The sequence below is a fragment of the Acinonyx jubatus genome, chromosome A3, assembly GCF_027475565.1.
Source record: "Acinonyx jubatus isolate Ajub_Pintada_27869175 chromosome A3, VMU_Ajub_asm_v1.0, whole genome shotgun sequence".
Taxonomy (NCBI): Eukaryota; Metazoa; Chordata; class Mammalia; order Carnivora; family Felidae; genus Acinonyx; species Acinonyx jubatus.
The window spans coordinates 14,022,997-14,044,200 of NC_069388.1; the positions used below are offsets into that span (position 1 = coordinate 14,022,997).

General features: G+C 52.6%; 1 protein-coding gene across 2 annotated transcripts in view; it reads left to right on the top strand.

Moving 5' to 3' along the window:
* Window positions 1-15,092, top strand: part of SLC13A3 (solute carrier family 13 member 3) — a 73,615-nt gene extending 58,523 nt beyond the window's left edge. For both annotated transcript variants that reach the window (XM_027070255.2, XM_053199872.1), the window contains 4 exons: window positions 1,462-1,574; window positions 8,184-8,345; window positions 11,254-11,391; window positions 14,160-15,092. In XM_027070255.2, the coding sequence (XP_026926056.1) occupies window positions 1,462-1,574; window positions 8,184-8,345; window positions 11,254-11,391; window positions 14,160-14,336 (590 nt within the window). In that variant the 3' untranslated portion in view covers window positions 14,337-15,092. The remainder of the gene's footprint in view (window positions 1-1,461; window positions 1,575-8,183; window positions 8,346-11,253; window positions 11,392-14,159) is intronic.
* The last annotated feature ends 6,112 nt before the right edge of the window (window positions 15,093-21,204 follow it).

The window sequence follows — 21,204 nt, forward strand, 5'->3', positions numbered from 1 at the left end:
TCTAGTTCAGATTCAGGGCCTGCTCCAGATAGCTCGCAGGCTAACACGGGGCGGGGAGTGTGAGATTCACATAGTTGGAGGCTCTGTGCTTTTAAGAAACAGCAACAGGGCGCGATTGGATGGGAAACTAACGAAGCCGATCATGGCGATCATGGCGAAGGTTGAGTGCAGCAGGTGGCCTCTTTAGCACTTACCATGTAACTCATTGAATCTGCATGATGTTAAACCCTCCGTCAGGGCCTTTGCTTTTTCAGACCTTGCCTGCCTCTTTAATGAAATTATACTTTATCGCCTGAAGGCAGAGGACTGAGCCACCCAAGATCTCCGGCTTTCGCTTCCGGTAATCACAGTGTACAATTTGGAAAAAGCTGAAAAGGAGGAACAAAATGTCCACGGCTGGGTGACCCAGGAATTGTCCTGGGAAGTCGGGAACGGCCGTGCATGGGCCGGACCTGACCTCCTGCCTCCCTGGTGGCCGCCTGCAGGGACAGTTTCATTTCCAGAGTGTTCACTCTGCACCAGGCATCGGGCTAAGCCAGGCACCTAACATCAGCTGACGAGCATTTTGGAGTGCACGCAGTGACACGGGGATTTGGCCGTGAACCAACCAGGACCCTCTCTGTCCACCAGCGGCTCTGCCATTAACCTCGTCAGTGTCCACGAGGGCCCCCCAAGGGACTCTCTCTGTGCCACGTGTCAGCTGAGGAAACAGGGGCTCAGACAGGCGAGATCACGTTCAAGGGCGTGCGGTGAGCCAATGTTGGAGCGTCTGTCTCCAGGCCTGTGCTCCCAGCACAGGGGTGGCAAACCTCAGCCCACAGGCCAAATGCACCCCTGCCCTAAGTAGAATTTCCTGGGGACACCACAGTGCCTTGTCTGCGTCTGTGCATATGCTACAGTAGTGGCCTGTTTGCAACAGAAGCTTGCAAACCTGAAGCAGCCGCTCCCCAACCCTTATAAAAGTTTGCCGATCCCCCCCCCCCCCCCGTTCTAACCAGTGCACGCAGACACTGCCACTTTTGTAGAAAGAAAAATCATCCCATAACTCCACGGAGGGAGGATACCCTTAGTTTCTCTCTTCCCGTTTCTTCCTTCCACTTTTTTCTGGCCCGCACCCATTCAGTTACAAAAAAGAGCCTTTTCTCTTGTAAATGAGGATGAAAGCACCACTCCTCCAGAAGGGGTTTGGGGAAATTGAAAGGATGTCCTGCATGTACGTGGGGTGCCCGGTTCCAGGAGGTTCTCACGCCGTGGGAGCCATGACAATGATTTTCCTTCTGAATAGAGCAGATGCCCCTCATAATGCTCCGGGGGGGGGGGGTATTTTTTCCCTAAAGCTCCCAAATCAGATGCTGGAGCCAGACTGTGGCTCCCTGGGGACCCCCCAGCGGTGCCCCCACAAAGATGGGGCCGCAGGGTGTAGTGACCCTTCTTCAGCCTGAGTGTCCTCTCTCCACCCAGCTTCTAACGCGGAGACAGAGCCCTTGCTGACGTGGAAGAAGGTCCAGGACACGGTGCCCTGGAACATCATCCTTCTCCTGGGAGGGGGCTTCGCCATGGCCAAAGGCTGCGAGGTAAGAGCAGCAGGCGGGCTGCGGGCCTGGGGAGGTGGGCGCAGGTCGTAGCCCCAGCTGCAGGCTCCGACTCAGAGCACCCGGGGTTGCGCGGGCCCTGCGGCCACCGGATCCCTCGTTTACCAGACGGGGACAACCAGGGGCTCCTACCTCAAGGCGCCACACTCAGGGCTGGGAGCTGTGCAGGAAAAGAGGGATAAGGTCTGATCCGGATTCTCAAGGAGCTCACGATGAGCACACTGCTACTCGCGACTACGGCTACTACCCAGACTCGAGGGGTTCCGCGAGCAGAGGAATAACATCGTCTTGGGCTCGCCCTGGGCCAGGCCCTTCTCCACGTGCTTTACACACCCGAACGCATCTAAACGTCCCAACAAGCCTCTGAGGTCGATGCCCCTATTATCCCCGTTCGATAGATTCAGACACCGAGGCACAGAGAAGGAAAGTAACTTGCCTAAGGTCACAAGCGATGCGCTCAGGATTAGAATCCGGGTCGTTTGGTGCCACAGCCTACTCTCTTAACCACCATGGTAGAAATGTCAGATATCCTTACTATTAATTAGGGTTATTACGAATGTTGTTCTGGAGGGCTCTGGGAGCTGGGGCTGCAGCGGGGTGAGTGGAGCATAGAATTTCAGGAAGGGCTGCCTCAGTGTTGTCTCATCAAACGCTCACGCTGACCCTAGGGGGTGGGTAACATGTGTATTCCCATTTTACAGGTAGGGAAACTGAGGCACGGAAAAATTAAGCAGCTTTCTTAAGGTCATACAGTTGCATTCGGCTCAAGAGCGAGGGTTCCATCTCCAGGCAGGCTGCTTTCAGAGTCCCGCCTCCTCATGGCTCGTTTTGAAGAACTTCCCAAGAACAGGTTCCACCTGAAGCGCTTTGCAAATAATGGACTCCTCTAACCTTCATCAACACCCCTGAAGTAGAAGGATCGCTTGTCCCCATTTCAAAGATTAGGGAACCGAGGTAACTGGAGGCTAAATAGCTTGCCTATGTTCATGCACCCGGGAGATTGTTGGAGCCGGGATTTGAACCCCCAGCTCATGATCCTGGAACCCACCCCTGCGTCTCTCCTTGTCCGCCGAGGCATTTAAACCCACAAGCAATTAAGGGTTAATCTGAAATTCAGATGAAGGAAACCTGAAATTGCCTCTCGGATTGCTTTCTTTCTTTAAAAAGTTCTTTTTAATGTTTTTATTTTTGAGACAGAGAGAGACAGAGCATGAGCAGGGGAGGGGCAGAGAGAGGGGGAGACACAGAATCCGAAGCAGGCTCCAGGCTCTGAGCTGTCCGCCCAGAGCCCGATGCAGGGCTCGAACCCACGGAGTGTGAGATCATGACCTGAGCCAAGGTCGGACGCCCAACCGACTGAGCCACCCAGGCGCCCCTTGTTTTCTTTCTTTCACTCAATTTTAATTTCCAGTTGCAAACAGTGATGCATAGAAGACATCCGTAAGGTATGTGCTAGTAAGAAGCCTCCGCGTGAGAATGCAAGTGTCTGGATCCCAATCCCGGCTCTCCCACTTTGCGCTGTGGTGCTTTGGGCAAGTTGCTAAACCTCTCTGGGCGCCGGTTTTCTCATCTTTGACTTGGATGGAAGTTCTTCCTCTTCGGGGTTGTAGGACGTGACCCAGAGCAGACGTGTGCGAGAACTCCCCGTGCGTTCTCTCGGAATCCTCATTCTGTGGCTATTGTGGGCGGGGCTCCCAAGGAGCAGACTCTGGAATGGACATGCGTGAACAGGGGCATCAGCTTGGGCCCTTGAGGCGCCCCCCTCTGTGGAAGGGGGAGGAAGGAAGCAGGAGAGGGCGGGGGGGGGCGGTGCCCCACGACACCCCCACCAACCCCACAGGGAGCACAGAGCTGAGCTGGCCCTTCAGAGATGCCCCGATTGGTCTGAGGCTGCCCCGCCAGATCCCGGCATCCCTCCATCAGTCTGCGCCGGTGAGCAGCCCCAGGAGTGACTGTGACCTTGGGCAAGACAACTCCCAGGCCTGAGACAGTGCTGGGGCCCCCGGGGCCTCTGGAGTCCGGGGTGCTAATCTGTCACCCACAAGGGTTTCACCGAAGGTCAGCTGAGTGGCCGGCTCAGGTTCTCCTTTTTATGACATGTAGATTTATTTTACTCATTTTTTCCCAACACATAACACACACGAATACAATAGTATAGACTTCAAAAGGAGCAAATGGATGGTTCAGCAAAAGTACTGTCTCCATTTCAGGAATCCTGAGGACCAGAGAGGTTAACTGATGGATCCTAGGTAACACAGCTCATAGGTAGCATAGCATAGCTGGGATTTGAACTCCTGTCTGTCTTGACTTTTCTCACCACTGCCTCCTCCTGGGGATGTATCAGGGAAGGCTTCCCGGAGGAAGTGGCCTGTTATCCGGGTCCCAAAGAGGCCATGCAGTGTAATGGGAAAAGGCCGGGGCTGTCGAACCAGACTGCCTGGGGCGGAGTGGGGGGGGGGGGGGGGGGGTGGTTTGCAGGTCTTGTACCTCAGCTGCGCGTTTCAGTTTCCTCATCTGTAAAATGGGAATAATAATGGCGCTGTGCCACAGACTTGTGACAGTTATTGGATGAGTCGATGCCCGTGGAGACCTCAGAACGTGGCCGACGCAGTTGGTTATGATGACTGAATGTGGGAGAAAAGGGGGAAATGGCGTGGAGGTTCTTGCCTGAGCAACTCGGTGGACATGGTGCCATGTGTCGAGAGGACGTGAACCCTGTCTGACCCTGAGGCAGGGGGCAGAGGAGACGCTCCTCTACCCCAGAGGCTCCTCTGAGCTTGGGATGTGGTGGGAAAAGCCCCACTCTCGGTGGGGGCTGGGCCGCGGGGCCACTGGCCATCTGGGAGGTCAGTCTGGCTCCTGGCCCGGCCCTGGGCGGTCGCCGGGGTTTCTGTTCAACAAGGCCTTTGTGTGGCAGCTGCCCGCTTCCCCCAACCCCGGCTGGTACCATCCCCTGCCCAGGCCCGCGCGGCCTGCCCCAGGCGGGACCAGAGCGCTCATGGCACATCCCGCTTCTCGGCCCCTGCCCTGTACCCTCGCCAGGCCACAGCCAGGCCTCCTGGGGCTTACAGGTCCTCGGACGGGGTCCAGGGTGAGCCCAGGTGTGTGGACCCCCAAGTACTGGCTCAGAAGGGCTGGAAGCAGATCCCGGTGCTCGCTTTGAGCTTGAGCAACTCACTTAAACCTGCTCAGTGTCCTCACTATGCTTCTCTCCCGCTGTAAAAACTGCCCATTACTCCCGATATATTCAGACTCTAGTCTGAAGGCTTCCTGGGCCTACACACAAGGCCCAGCATGGCCTGGCCCCTGCCTACCTCCCTGTCGTTGGCTCCTGCCTCTGTCCCCTGATTGGCTCCCCTCCAGTCCCACTGGCCCCTCGATGCTCCTCAGCTACCCTAGACTCGTTTGCACCCCTGGACCTTTGCATCTGCTTTCTTTCTGCCTAATGCTCTTCCCTGAGATCTCTGAGTCCTGGCCCTTCAGGTCATTTCCAAGGTCGCCAACTCAGAGGCCCTCCCTGGCACCATCTCTAAAGTAGCCTCGCCTATAATCCCTCTCCCTGTTACCACCCCACTTATTTCCTTCCTTATTCCCTTCCCCCAAATTGCCCTGTTCCTTTCCCGGTGGGTGTCTCCCTTACTAGAACATAAGCGCCATGAGGGCAGGGATCATATATGTCTCATTCACTACTGTTCCAGCATCCAGAAGAGTCCTGGTACATAACACGCGCAATAAATATTTGTTGGACATGACCCGTAAAATGGGCTGTTTTTAGCACTGCCGATATGATGTATGGAAAGTGCACAGGGCTGATACATACCGGGTGCTAAAACCAGGGCCACCTTCAGCCCTCGTCCTTGAATTGTGAGTACAGTTTCACCGTCTCGTGAATTGAAAATTGGTTTTCCTCTGGCACCTTTAAGCATATCTCATTTAATCTCCATCCGAATAAACTTATCTACAAATACATTGAGGTTATAGGAGCTTGAGAGTAAGTCAGAGTGGAGCAAACCCTGTAGGCAAGCAGAAATGTGTTTATGCTCCCTATCCCTCATTTTCTGCTGGAGAGTCACCTCGATGATGATGGTCATGGTGATGATGATAATGATGATGGACGACTGGCATTATCATGTCATTGGAGAGGTGGCCTGTTGAAGAAAGTGCTAGAGTCCCAGCTCAGAATTCCAACCCTAGGGCAAATTACCTCACTTATTCAGGCAAGTTACCACCTCTGTGTGCCTCAGTTTCTTCAGTCATAAGATGGAGATAATTATACCACTTACCTCATGGAGTTGTTACGGGGATTAAATGAGCTAATATTAGCCCAGTCTTTGGACGAGTGCCTCGCACAGAGTGAACTCTACATTACGTGCGTGTTGAATTAAAGAAATAGTAATGAATCTTATCCAGAGCTGGGGCGCCTGGGTGGCGCAGTCGGTTAAGTGTCCGACTTCAGCCAGGTCACGATCTCGCGGTCCGTGAGTTCGAGCCCCGCGTCGGGCTCTGGGCTGATTGCTCAGAGCCTGGAGCCTGTTTCTGATTCTGTGTCTCCCTCTCTCTCTGCCCCTCCCCCGTTCATGCTCTGTCTCTCTCTGTCCCAAAAATAAATAAACATTGAAAAAAAAAAAAAAAGAAACAGTAATGAATCTTATCCAGGGCTTACTATGTAGAGGAACCGTGTTTTGCGCGTCTTTGTCTGACCCTTACCGCCAACTCCTTGAAGAAAGCGAGGGACAGAGATGTTCATCGATCTGCCCAACATCGTACAGCCTGTCAGCAGCACAGTGGTCTGAATGTTCACACGTGTGCAGGAAGCCTTCTCTTTTTCCTTTCCCTGGATCAAATTCACTGGTTCTCTTTCCCTAGGAATTATTATACAGAGTTGTATTCAAACCGCTGAGCCTGGTGTGTTTTCTGAGGCTCTTAAAGATGGTCAAGCCTCTCCCTTCCCATCCTGCAACATGGCCTCAGGCACCTCTTGACATCTTTGGGGGGCCATAAGGAACACAGTTTGACAACCACCACACTGGGCAATTTCTGAGTGTTTCCCCTTGTGACTCGAAGCTACTAATGACAGCTGGCACGTGTGGGGCCCTCACCAGGTACCCAGGCATTTTCCAACTGCTTTATAGATTAGCTCCTTTTCTCCCAACAGTAACCTTCTGGGACAGGCGCTGACACACCCTCGTTTACAGATTTAAAAAAATTAAGGCACAGAGAGGTTAAGTTGCTTGCCCGGGACAGCACAGCTAGAAAGGATTAAGGTGGGGAACAAGGTCATTCTGATTCCAGAGCCCTTTCTCCTCATCCTCTGGGTATACAACCTCCAAACTTGCTTGTTGCATGGTTCCCCCTGGAACGCCATGGGGCTGTGTGTTTCCAAGGAAACAGAGCTTTGATACCGAAGGGATTGGGAAAGGGCAGGCGAAGCCCTTTGGAGTCCCCAAGAGAACCCCGGGAAGCAGGGGGTTCTGCCGCTGCCCCTGCGGGACCGCCCTCTGACTGCAGAAGCTGAGCCAAGGACCCGCAGGGGCTGCGACCTTGGCCGGAAGCCCGCCACCCAGAGGCCCAGCCACTGGGAAGCTTTTGGCTTCTCATTCATCCAGGTCATTAATATTCCTCCTCTCCAGCCTCTCTCCCTTAAATCGCGCACACGGCCGCCAGTCTCCTAGGAGTGGCCTCTGGGAAAAACCAGTGGCCCCATTTTTTCCTTGCACGGTTCCCTGGGCCAGGGGAGGGCTGGGACCTTGACTCTGCCACTCGCCATAATTTCTAGGCTATCAGACAAACAGTGCCGAGGTACAGACGTAAAAGAAGCAAGTTAATTTTACAGTCTCTTCTAGAGAAAAATATCTTTAAGCATTTATGATTCGTTCCTTCAAGGTAACTTTTAAGTCAAATTCTGGGGACAAGTATAGTATAGTATTTTATTTATGTGAATACATAGGGTGCTTGGGTGGCTTCAGTCGGTTAAAGCGTCAGACTTCGGCTCAGGTCATGATCTCTTGGTCTGTGAGTTCAAGCCCTGCGTCAGGCTCTGTGCTGACAGCTCAGAGCCTGGAGCCTGTTTGGGATTCTGTGTCCCCCTCTCTCTCTGCCCCTCCCCCACTCATTCTCTCTCCCTCTCTCTCTCTCTCTGTCTCTCAAAAATAAACATAAAAAATAAAAAAAAGTATGCTGTGTTCTAGAATCCATTATGAAATTTTAAGTTCTAGAGAAGCGGTAAATTTTCTTTTTTTTTTTTTCTCATACGATTGGTTTAATTTTTTCTCAGCAGGAGAAAAAAGCGGTACATTTTCTATTAACCATAAAAGAAATGTGTAAAGATCCTTTGAAAACACCGAAGCGTGTTGGTCTCAGAGGATTCTGGGTTGCGAAAAGGGCTGTGGTAAAGGTTCACTTGATTGAATATCTGAATACCCCTGACTAGAGTAACTCCTGAAGAAGTCAGCAGAAGAGAGCCTGGAGACCATTCTGTAGCACTGATGGTCACCACTGTGGTCCGTCCTAACGACCTTCCTGGGCCCAGCCCTCGGGGGGTGGCAGCTGGGGCTGGGCCGGCTCTGAACAGAGGCCCCCCGCCCCCCGCAGGAGTCGGGGCTATCGGCGTGGATCGGTGGGCAGCTGCACCCCCTGGAGAACGTGCCGCCCCCGCTGGCCGTGCTGCTCATCACTGTCGTCGTCGCCTTCTTCACCGAGTTTGCCAGCAACACGGCCACTATCATCATCTTCCTGCCTGTCCTGGCGGAGCTGGTGAGAGTCCTGGGGGGGGGGGGGGGGGCAGGGCGCGGAGTGGGAGGGGGGAGGGCGCGGAGGGTGGGTGCTTCAGAAATCTCTCCCCTGCCACTGGGCGCTCCATGGGGGACTACAGGTGCCATCGCCCTCTTCTAAACCGCATGAACGTGTTAGACCCTGATTTTTTTTTAATACTGATTTTTCTTTTTTTTTCTTAAATTTTTTTTAACGTTTATTTATTTTTGAGACAGAGAGAGACAGAGCATGAGCCGGGGAGGGGCAGAGAGAGGGAGACACAGAATTGGAAACAGGCTCCAGACTCTGAGCCATCAGCCCAGAGCCTGACGCGGAGCTCGAACTCCGGGACCGCGAGATCGTGACCTGGCTGAAGTCGGACGCTTAACCGACTGAGCCACCCAGGCGCCCCTGATTTTTTTTTCTTTAAGAAATACACAGAGTAAATATTTTCAAAGTGCACCCAATTTCTTCCTTCGGAGAGGTTTCTAGGAAAATAGAAATTGTCAAATTTGGATTCAGACGAAGTAGAAAGATCTGGGTAAGGCAAATAACCACAGAAGAAACTCTAATGGTAGGCGCAGTTCTAACCTCCCTCTAGAGCAGGGTTTCTCAGCACTGTTGACATTTGGGGCCAAAGAGCTGTCTGTTGTGTGGGGCTGCCCTGGACACGGTAGTACGGTCAGCAGCCCTGGCCGCCGCCTGCTAGGTGCCAGCCAGGAGCTTCCCCTAAATCATGACAATCAAAAACGTCTCCAGACGTTGCCAAGCGTCCCCTGGTCGGGGGTGGGGGAACCACCGCCCTAAAAAATCACCAGCCCGTCCTCAGAGGGTTAGCTGGGTGACAGCTTCCAGACCTTCAAAGGGCAGATCGTTCCCACCTTATTCAAACTATTTCAGAGCACGGAAAGACAGAGAAAGCCGTGCAACCCAGGAATAAGGTTGGCAAAACGCAGCCGCTGAAACCAAAGGACAGCAGAGCGGTGGGGGAGGGCGGGGTGTAGTCACGACTCAATCTCACACGTAAAACAGAGATGCAAATAGCAAAATAAATCTGGGCGCGTACCATCAAATAGAGTCTATGTTAGGAATTTCAAAACTGATTAACATTAGAAACGATGGGCTTGGTTCCGTATTTAAATAGATTAGAGAAGGCTTTAGCGCACGATTATCTCAATAGAATAGAATCCAAAATTGATCAGATTAAATCAGTGTTGCAACTCCGGGCTTTGTATGCGAACAGTGATCAACCAGGCACGCTTATCTGAGCCACTGTGTTTTTGGCTTTTGTCGGCTTATTTCAATTTGTAAGGGAGTTCGCACTGCCTTAGCACATGGAGATGTACTTTATCCTTCTTCGGGGAGTAGAGGATGTTCTGTTACCAGTGGATGGCAGTGGGTTTATTTCAGATCTTCGGTGATGGACACGTAGGTTTGCTTCCAGCCTTTGCTGTGGTCCAGCAATGTTTGCCGGACCTTTCCTTGTCTGTGCGCCTTTGGGTCCATCTAGATACGTTCCTGGATGAGATCCCTGGATCGGAGAGCTTGTGCGTGTATACTTTTGTTAGAAGTGGGCAAACTGCCCTCCAAAGTGGGCATGCCATTCTCACTCCCGCCAGTAGTGAGGGGAGGGGCGTCCCCAAACCTTGCCACGTGTGATTGGACTTAATCACACCCTTCACCGGGCTCTGAGGGAGCAGATGATTGGGAGAGATGGGACACTTCAGGGTGATGGGGGGAGGAGAAGCAGAGACCCAGCCAGGTCTGTTGGGGCGACTTTTGCTGGAGAAGACACTGGCAAATCACACAGGCTTCCAAATGTTGCTTGTCATCAAAACCCAAACGTTTTACGTGTCAGGGACGCATTTAGTACTTTCTGAGAAAAGTTATATGCTTTGGGTTATAAAAATTTGCCAGAGGGGCCAAAAATGTCCTATCTTAAATACAATAGCAGAGAAGAAACCCACGTGAATTGTAGATGAATATGTCATTTGGGGGAGGTGACGAACCAGTGGCCCACTGAGCGAGGTCAACACACAGACACATTTGATTCACACAATCTTAGAAATCGGGAAATGCTTATCGACAGACGTGTCCTTGAAATCCGGTGAGGCCCCAAGTAAAGGTGTGGACTGTTTGGCCGAGGGAAGGACCAGGCAGGAGACTTGTAACTTTGTTTTACTATTTTTTTTTAAAAAAATTGTAAACGTTTATTTATTTATTTATTGGGGGGGCGGGCAGAGAGAGAATCCCAAGCAGGCCCCACACTGTCAGCGCAGAGCCCGACATGGGGCTCGAATTCATGAACCTGTGAGATCGTGACCTGAGCCGAAATCAAGAGTCAGACACTCAACCGACTGAGCTACCCAGGTGCCCCAGGACTTGATATTTTAGAGCCATGGTTCTCTGGACCCAGCAGCAGGGAACTCATTTCGAATGCAGGCTCTTGGGGCCACCCCAGACCTGCTGAATCAGAAACTCTGGGCAAAGTGGGGCCGCCATGCCGTGTTTTGGCAAGCCCTCCGGGTATGATGCTGCACTCTCAGGTGGGAGAAGGTGTATTCTAGATAAATCTCCCCAGCCCATCCTCCCCAGTGAACATGCAGTGTGGCCCCAGGATGTCACTAACCTGGGGAATGTCCTCTCCATGTGTCCTTTGATTTGGGTTCTCTTCTTGTCTGTCTCTACTGTTGCCTGTGGATCTGCGTTTCTGGCTGTATCTCTCCTTGTGTCGTCTCCCAACCTGTCTTCTCGTCTGCTGCCACTGCTCTCTGCCAGTCTCCGTCTATGCGTCCCTGTGCGTCTCTTTCCGTGTCTTGCCTGTTGTGGCTTTCAACCGTCTCCATCGGTTGTCGTCGCTTCTCTCTCTTTCCCTGCCGGGGCCCCCGCCCCCGCCCCTGCCTCGGTCCAGGCCATCCGCCTGAGGGTGCACCCCCTCTACTTGATGGTCCCCGGCACAGTCAGCTGCTCCTATGCCTTCATGCTCCCGGTCTCGACGCCCCCCAACTCGATTGCCTTCGCCTCTGGACACTTGCTGGTCAAAGACATGGTGAGTCCTGGCGCGTCCCGACAGAGGCCCGAGACGGGGGGTGGACAGCAGGTGCCGGGCGAGACGTCTGGGCGGGACCCCTGGTCCCACTTTACCAAACCCCAGTTTCTGAATAAGTCATTCGGAGCCGGACCAGGGGGATCCGCTTTAACAGACACTCTGGGATGATTCTTGTGCTTGGACAATTTCAGGAAATGGCCTTCGTGATGACTTTCCAGAGTCTGCTTCAGGGACAAGGGACTTCCTCCCCTCTCTGGGCACTGCTGTCTTTTCTTACTTGTTCCTCCGGCTGCTCTGTGCCTGGAATCTTTAGGAGGGAGGAACTGGGGTAGCAGCAGTGGGGAGACCCACGGGTGTGTTCCCTCTCCCCTCACTCCCCTGCTGAACCCTCTCCTCCCTCCCTCCCCTGCCTCCCCTGCTGCTTCCACTGGCTGCCTGGGGCACTCAGGGAATGCAAATCCAAAGCTGGTGTAACTGAAGAGGATGGTGTTCCCAGTCCAGGCTCTCCAGGCACAGATACCCCAGCAGGAGCTGGGGAGGGAGAGAGAAAGGGGGTGGACAAGAGTGAGAGACAGAAAGAGGTCACAGAGCAAACAGAGAGAAGGAGGAGGCTGGTGTGCCTGGAATTGGGAAGATGAGACCAGAGGCCCGGGAGGGGAGGTCGGTGCACAGCATGCAAGGCACAGACTTAGGATATTATTCAGCGCACAGTGGGAGGACTTTCAAGGGATTTAAGCAGGGCAAGGCTGGGTCTGAGAGCCCAGGGGAGGGTCCCACAGGGCCAGCCAAAAGGGTCCTTGGCTTCACGCAGGACCGAAATCAAATGTGAGCCAGGGACAGTGAAAACAGAGTTTACTGAAGAGTATGAGAGACAGAGAATAAGGGACAGAGTGTCTGGGAGACCCTCAGAATGGAGAGAAAAATGAGTCTCCTCGTTGCGAGGGGTTAGGGGTTTATACTGGAAAAGGGTCTAGGGAACGCGTGTGTTCCTTTAAGAATCCGCTAGGTCCAATCAAAGAGAGAGTCCGGTGAGCAATAGGTATTATTCCATGAATCCCCGAAGGTAAGGGTCCGTGTTTGGGATCTGGCCCTTAGGTGTTATCAGGTGTTCGGGGCCTAGGACAAAACAGAGAATGATTCACTTTCTTGCTTCCCCCTCGAGGCGGGAAAAGAGCTTCTTGGCTTATTCAGAGGCAGAATCCAGAACATGAGGATACGGACCCTGGCAGAAAAACAGCAGAGATGGAGACTTTCTAGAGTGGAGTCCCTTCAGCTGTCCGATGTCACAGGGATGTGGTTTCACTCGTGCCCCTCCGAGATGGCTTTGGCTGCCGGTGGAGTGGACTGCTGGGGGCTGGGGGCCAGTGTGGGAAGGGAGGCTGCTTAGGGAAGGCAGAAATGGAGATGTGACGCCCATCCTGGGAACAAAGGGACACGAGAGAAATGGAGAGGCTCCGAGAGGTAGAGGCCTGCCAAGAGCACGGAGAGGGACAGAAAGATGCCGAGGGGCACAAGGAGGCACAGAGAGGCGCTGGCTCTGGAGGCTTGGGTCCAGACAGTGATGATGTAGGCAGCTGACGTAACGAATGTGGGACTAAGCAGGCATTTTGAGGCAGGCTCCCAGGAGCGCAGCCCTCCTCCCGGCCGCCCCAAAGCTTAGGCCTGTCCCCTTCCAATCCTCCAAAGTTGCCAGGGTTTGAAGGTACCCCCAAGAGCAAAGGCAGGATAGCACGACACAGTTCGACCTTGTTGCTTGGCATACGCCCTCCACGACTTGATGCCCTTTCCGCGAACCATCCGTGGCAATGTTTACTTAACAATTGTAATCAACTTACATTTTTTAAAAAAACGTAAGAGTATTTGAAACGAAGCGTTTCCGCTGCAATCTGTACATGGAAAACTGGTAACGTATGCCACAGAAGGGAAGTCTAAAAATAAACGCAGGCCAAAGAAAGCAAAACAATTACTTTTGCTCCGATAGCAATTGCCCTGGAGAAGGTTCTGAACCCCTCCTTGTCAAAGAGGGCCATTGGCGAGGAAGAGAGAACGTTAAGGGCGTGAAGCACACCCGAGGGAGACCTTCTCTGTGAGGACAAGGTCCAAAGGGGGATTGAAAAGGGAGTCACTTGCCTACCGTGTAGTTCACAGCTGGTCAAGGCCAAGATGGAACATCAGAAAACCCTGATGAGAAACAGGGATTTTCAGCCCCAGGTTGGACTGAATGGCCCAGGAGGTTGGCCCCGGGGAAGAAGCAAACTTGTTCTAGCTTCTTAAAAAGGTCAAAACTTCCATCAGACAAACCTTCGCAACAAGTAAGTATAGCCTTAAGTAGACGTGTAGTGTGTATGAGTGTATGTGTGTGTGTGTGTGTGTGTGTGTGTGCGCGCGTGTGTGTTACTGGTCAAACCAGATCATTTTCAAGCTGTGTGATGTGGGTAAGCCCACTTCTCTGAGCCTCAGTTTCCTCTTCTGTAAAGTGGAAATAATAATAATCACCTGCGAAGGGTTGCTTTCAGGGTTAAGGGACACATCTGTGTGACAGAGTACCTGACACCTAGAAACCACTCGAGGGCTGGGGACATTTGCAGCTCTTTGAGGGGCAGCCCAGGGTCATGTAAAGATGGGGGGGTTGCGGGCATCCACCGGCCTTGTGTCCTGGAACCATCGCTTCCGGGCTGGGAGACCTTGAGTGAATGACTTCCTTAACTCTGAGTGTGGGTTTTCCCATCCGTACGATGACCCCTTCCTTACTCTGGGCTCCATTTCAGGTGCGGACAGGCCTCCTGATGAACCTGATGGGCGTCCTGCTGCTCAGCTTGGCCATGAATACTTGGGCACAGACCATCTTCCAGCTGGGCACCTTTCCGGATTGGGCCGACATCCACTCAGCCAACATCACATCACTGCCGTCCGCCTTGCCCAACGACACATTTCGGACCCTTTGAGCCCCGCTCCGGGACTCTCTTTGGGCTGGGCCCTCCCAGAAGGCTTTTGCCATCACCCGCTGCTAGGAAACAAGCTCTCTGAGCTGTTCTGTGGCTAGGATGCAAAGGAGCCTTATTTCAGCAATCTGGAATGGTGTTTGTCTTAAACAGTTGGAAACAGGGGCCACCGAATCGCATGGGCACAACTGACATCCCCCACTGCCTGCTTTAGGTTTCACTCTGGAGAGATCATCTCGCCTTTAGAGCTCGCCTGCCTCACAGAGGCTTTTGGGGCTGCGCTGTGCCAGGCCTTCACAGGTGGTGTGTGTTCTGCTCGGCTGGTGCCCCTCCCGTGCCCGTCGTTTGAATTTTACCGCTGCCAATCCCCGGCAGCTAGGGTTATTTCCAATCCCTGGAGACGGGGGGAGGGACAGATGACTTCCTGAGGAGGTGGAGGCTGTGCAAAGCCTCCCTGCTGCTCCTCTGTGCGCCTGAGCATGCCAGGAGAGTTCTAGAAATCCCAGCTGACGCCTCTACCCACCCTGTTTAGGATTTTCCTGTTTAATCGAGTCAGTTTGACCGTAATTCTGGGGTCAGGCCAAGCCTGGGCCCTAATGTCTCACGAGTGGCCCAAGGTTCTTCCAGCAAGGACTCCCGTCCTTTGAAAAGGGCCTTTGAGGCCATCAGCCCTTCCTCGTTCCAGCAGCTGGTCTTTACCTCCCCACCCACACCCCAGGGGGTAGGCATGTTTAATGAGCCAAGGCCACGTATTTCAGAGATGAGAAAAAAAAAAAAAAAAGTCAGAAGATAGATTGGAGCCTCGTAAGAGGCCAGGGTGAAATTTCTCAGGCAGGCAAAATATCGTAACCCTCTTCTCCAGACGGGGTCAAGGGAGACTCCCCTGAGCCAGTGGCTGGTGGGAGCTGTCCTAGAAGATGGGATCCCTCCCTGTTTCCAGCAGAAACGTCTGGGCATCCCCTGTAACAGCACCGTATTAGGTCCCATGGGTGCTCAGAAAGTGGAAAGAGCGGCCCAGCGTTAGCCTGGCTCCAGCAAAGGTGCCAGGAAGGGGTCCAGAAGCCTTATGTCTCCCCTTCCTACGCATCTGAGGGCTGAGGTTCTCTGGGCAGCGTGGGCTGGGAAGGCAGCACCCAGAGACTGAACTCAGTACGGTACGAGTGAGTCACAGATGTTTCCCTGGGAGCAGGAGGGAGAGAGGAGAGGCCTCCAAGTTGGAGAATGCGGTCCATCTCTTCCCACGTGAGCACTTTAGTATTTAGCCACAGTTACAGCCCATGGGGGTTGGAGGCTGCTCTCCTGGAGAACAGGGGACGGGAGAAACCCATGGGACCTGTAACCTGATGAATTGTGATTTCGAATCCTGATTGAAAACGCTATAAAATAAAGAATGTGAATCAACAGTGGACCTAGAGGTCATTTGCTTTGCGGACATAAGTAAGTTTTAAAGCCACAAACTCCTGAGCTGGGAGTTCCACAGAACTGACCTCCCTGACTTAGCTTCCTTATTGCCCTTCCCCCTCCACTCTAACCACACGCTTCAACTGTCCTGCCCCGGGGCCTTTACACATGCTTCTCCCCACCCCCCACCCCCGCCCCTGCCAAGAACACTTTGCTTCCCACATATGTGCTTGTTTCCTCACTTTATTCAGGCCTCTGCCCAAATGTCACCTCCCCGGAGAAGCTTCACTAACCATCTAGTCTAAAATCTTGCCCTCATTACTCTCCAGCTCCTTAGTCTGCTGTATTTTTCTTCGTCGTGTTTAGTCAAGACACCGTATTGTGTATTTTCTAGAATATCAGCCTATCAGAATACAAACTTTATTTTGTTGAGTGCCGTAACTCTGGTATCTAGAATGGTTTCTGGCACATAATAGGTGCTCAGTAAATATTTGATAAATGAATCTGTACCAAAATTTATGAGCCAGCAATCTCGACCTCTGATCTGAGGTCTGTTCTATTCATTCCTTTGCTCACTCCTTCTTCCACTCATTCATTCAACAATATTTATGTAAAACCTGATTATGGGCTCCTTCACTGTCCCCATCCACATGGAACTTACATTCTAGCTAAGGAGACAGGCAGTGGGCAGGTAAACAGATAAAATCACTCTGGGTCATGAGGCGGGGTAAGAAGAAAATGAAACTGGACAATGTGACCAAGTGACTCAGAAGCTGCTTCAGCCGGGGGTGCTCAGGGAGGACTTCTCTGAGGAGGTGGCATTGGCCTGAGACCAAGAGTCAGCCACATGCCGATGGAGGCATGGGAGGACGGTGGGCCGCAGGAGGGGTGCAGAGTCATTGGAAATACACATGAGACTCGCGTCCGGAATGCAACAGGTGTCGGAAAGAGCAAATACAAAACAAAACATCTGTTTTAGTTAACTGGCTGCGTTAACAAACCACCCCAAAACTCAGGCCCCAGAACACAGCAGCTTATTGGCTTATGTTTCTGCATTTAGACAGAGATCTGCAGGGACGGTTTCGTCTCTGCTCCAGGTGGGGTGTCCAGGGCAAGTCAGTGGGGAGTTTAGCTGGACCTTGAATGTCCACAGTGACCATGGAGCCTCTGGGGTCATGTGGCTTCTCCAGGAGTCTAGCCCAGACCTCTGAACCTGACGGTGGGCTTCTCAGAAGGCAAAAGCAGTAGCTACACAGCCCCTTACAGGCCGGGCTCGCGAATCGAAGAACTCAATTCTGCCACATTCTATTGGTCAAAGCAAGCCAAGGGTTACCTGGTTCGAGGGGAGGGGAACGGGTCCCAGCCTTCATGGGAGGAGTGGTATCCACGTACAGAGAGGGGAAGAGGCTTGGCCGCTGTCTTTGGAAGACGCCAGCCCTGACACCCAGAGCAGGGAGAGATACGGCTGTGCCGTTCTGAAGCAGGGTGTCGAGATGGCCAGAGCTTGGTAAGGAGATGCTCGAACCCATTTGCAATCAGATAAATGCAAGTTCAACCAAGATGCCAATCCCACCAGTGGGAACCAGGAAAGGGGACGATACGTGATAGTGAAACAGAAGGAAACAGACGCCCTCCCATCCCGCGGGGGAGACGATAACCCCTCACCGGCAGCCTGGCAAGCAACGGGGCAGTAATTAGGGGGAATTTGTTACCTGCGTTCCCTGTGGCCCAGTTTTCGTCCTGGGTTCGTGTCCCGGCAAAATCATTGCACGGTTCCTACGGGGACAATGTAGGAGGGTGTTTGGGCGCCGCCGTTTGAGGAACCCAGGAGCTGGAGGCCGCCTAGATGACCACCGTGGGGGTGGCAGTATTTAAGCAAAATACGGGCAAGCGCACCGTGGAAAGCACGACAGCCCGCAGAAGTGATGGACAACGGGTACGTGGAAGGACTGGATAGACACGCGCATATTCTGGTGCATATATCAAGAAATTAGAGAGTCAGTTGGGCAGGAGAACGGAAGTGGTGACGTCAAATGGAAAACAAGGCGAATAAAAGCCACTAGATGAGGGGTTCAGTGAGCCACTTTGGACTCCTGGCTCTACACGCGGCAAGCTGTGTGACCCTGAGGACGTCCTTTATGCTTTGGGCTTGGGTTTCCCCATCTGAGAGATAAAGAGTGCGTAGTCAGGGTCTTGAAAGGAAATGTGCAAACTAGCTAATTTGAGGATAGCTTAGGAACGGGTCTAGTTACAGGGTGTGGGCAGAGGACATGGAAACCATGAGGGGAAGTGCAGATCCTCGGTGGTGGGAGAGGGGTGAGGCAGAGGGGGTGGCTCCTTTACTCCTGGGACACATACAGCCCAAGACGACTTTGAAAGGGGGGCACTGCCTCGGATCTTTCTCTTCAGCCACGCTCAGCTCTCCCACTGGCGCTCCCCATGACCAACCCAACTGTATCCGTCGGGGTTCTCCAGAGAAAGCTGAACCAACAGGATGCCAATATGTGGATCTATATGACTATCCAGGAAAGAGTCCAAAGGCAATCCGCTGGCAGAATTCCCTCTCGCTCAGGGGAAGTCAGTCTTTTGTTCTACTCAGACCTTCAACTGATTGGACGAGGCCCACCCCATTAGGAGGGGGCAGTCTGATTTACTCAGACTCCATTGATCTAAACATAAATCCCATCCAAAAAGTCCCTCACAGAAACAGCTAGAATAACGTTTGACCAAATAGCTGGATGCTGTGGCCCAGCCACGTGGACACAGGAATCTTACCATCACACCTACGGAAGCCAGAATGCGGGAGGGCCCTCTGAGGCAGCCCATCCAGGTGAAGCTCCAGGGATCAGGGCAGGGAGGAGAGCGGAGACTGTGTCTGGAGGGGTAAACCGAGAAAACATGGCACGGAAGGTTTAGACCAAATCGGAGCTTGTAATCTAGCGGTCCCTGGGTCTGCCTCCAGCCCATAGTCAGGGTCTCTTGCCCCCTCTCGTGAGTTTTAAACTATTAATTGATTGCTAATATTTTAAACTCAGAAAATGTCACGTTAGAACCTAGTTTTGTGCTGCTCTTAGAAAAGAAAATGTCAGGAGGTCTGGCAACATGGGACCCTATTGCTACCTGGCAACAGTAGTTTGGAGTTGAGTAGTGGTGGTGGGAAAACTCAAGTTGGAGGGTAAACTCTCTTGTTTGCCACAGTCCCCACCCCTCCTTAATGTCTTAGGCTGACTCTCTTCATTTTAATTTTTTTTTAATTTTTTAAAAAATTATTTATTTATTTTTGAGAGAGAAAGAGAGAGAGTGCGAGTAGAAGAGGAACAGAGAGAGAGGGAGACACAGAATCCCAAGCAGGCTCCAGGCTCTGAGCTGTCAGCACAGAGCCCGACGCGGGGCTCGAATCCATGGACGGTGAGATCATGACCCGAGCCAAAGTCAGACACTCAACCGAATGAGCCACCTGGGTGCCCCAAGACTCTCTTCACTTTAAAACACAGGTTTTTAGGAGCGCCTGGGTGGCTCAGTCAGTTAAGTGTCCGACTTCGGCCCGGGTCATGATCTCATGGTTCATGGGTTCGAGCCCTGCGTCGGGCTCACTGCTCTGTCAGCACAGAGCTGAGAGCCTGTTTTGGATTCTGTGTCTCCTTCTGTCTCTCTCTGCCCCTCCCCAACTTGTATTCTCTCTCTCTCTCTCTCTCTCTCTCTCTCTCAAAAATAAATAAACATTTTTAAAAATTTTTAAAAATAAAAACACAGGATTTTAAAACAGAGCACAAAAAAGGAAGATAATATATCCCCTTAATAAATGTTATACTGATTACATTTCGAGAGGATACTATTTGGGATACATTAGGTTGAATAAAACATCTGATTAAAGTAAATTTCAGTTTTTTATGTGGCTACTAGAAAATGTCTAATTATATACTCGGCCCACATTCTGTTTCTGTTGGATACTACTATCTATTTGGTAAGACTTTAGCCACCTCCCCACATTCTCAGACCGAGGGGATGGTGGCAATATTCTATGCCCACAGGCTGTACAACTCAACGACTCCGTGTTCCATGGACTACTGATTCTGACTGTGGACCTGAAGGCTCACCACTTCCTCTTCCTGTTCTGTCTTATGGTTCTGAATCTTCTACCCAGAAATTCCTCCAACAAAGCTGATTCTATTTTTGATGATTCAGAAGACACTTCTGGATGTGGGATTTGGAGCCAGGCCAGCTTTACAGAGGCAGAAGTGACTGCCTACATGTGCTGAGAAGAGCCAAAAATATCTTCTGCCCCTTCCCCCGCTGCACCACCGAACCCCCAGATCTTACGCATTCCTCGGAGGCCTTCAGGAAATGGTCAACATGGTCCTTTAACCGATCGGCTGTCCGGTCTCAGCACACAAACTGGGCGAATGCCGGGGTCTTCCGGGAGGCTCCCCTCGGACCAGCACGATGCCCTGAAATTTCCTGTGCGAGGGGGACCCAGGCTAGGGATCCGACTTGTGGGCATCACAGAGGCCTGTATTATCAGTGAGGTCTGAGCAGCCTGGGGCTCACGGAGGCCGAGCTGTCAGCCCATGTCTGCGAAAGCAGGGCAGGAGTATTTGGCTGTTATGCCCTGGGTGCTCTGCATACATTATTTCATTGAATCCTCAAAGAATCCTAAGAAGTAGGTAGGAGTAGTCTCATAAGAGCAGAGTCCACACAAGTTCAGAGAAGGACAGTTTTCTTGTCCAAGGTCGCACAGCACAGGAAGTGCAAAGCTGGCATTCAAGTACAGACCGACTACCGTCAGCCCGGGGCCCCTGCAGTTCGGAGGGACCGTCAGACGGCTCCCTACGTCAGCCCCACGGAGGTTTTCTGCAGAGGTTGTGAGTCGGGAGCCCTCTTGCTGGCTTCGGCCCACGGGCCTGTTGAGGTTGGTCTGCACAGCGGTCTTTTCTTTTTCTTTTTTTAATGCTGGCTTGAAAAACTTGGAGACTTTTACGCCCAAAATGGGAATGACGGGCATCTTCGGAAACAGTGGGAAACCTGGTAATGTGGGACCTTTGTTCAAGGGACCGGAGCAGGGTAGAAGCTGTCCTTTCCGAAAGGGTCTACACGCAGCAGCTCACTGCTGTTTCCATGTGTTCTGCTCTGCCCCTTAGCTGGCTGGCCTCCGCACGTGCATGTGTTTCCTGCTCCCTGCCTGCTCTGTGCATTCCATGTTTGGTGCCCGGCCTGATTCCCTGGAGGGGCTTGTGGTCTGGGAAGGGTGTCAGGCCCTCCGAGGGCCACAGGTGTCTCATTCACTTGTGTGACTATGAGAATGTCACTTCCCCTATCCGGGCCACAGAACAGCCCCCTTCAGACCTGAGCAAGCGGCCGAGGCAACGTGTCCTTATAAAGGAAAATGTGGGGGAGTCTGGAATACGGCTTCACTGGCCCATCCTGTGGGGGTGGAGGCCTGGGGGTGCAGGGGAGGCCTCCCTGGAGGAGG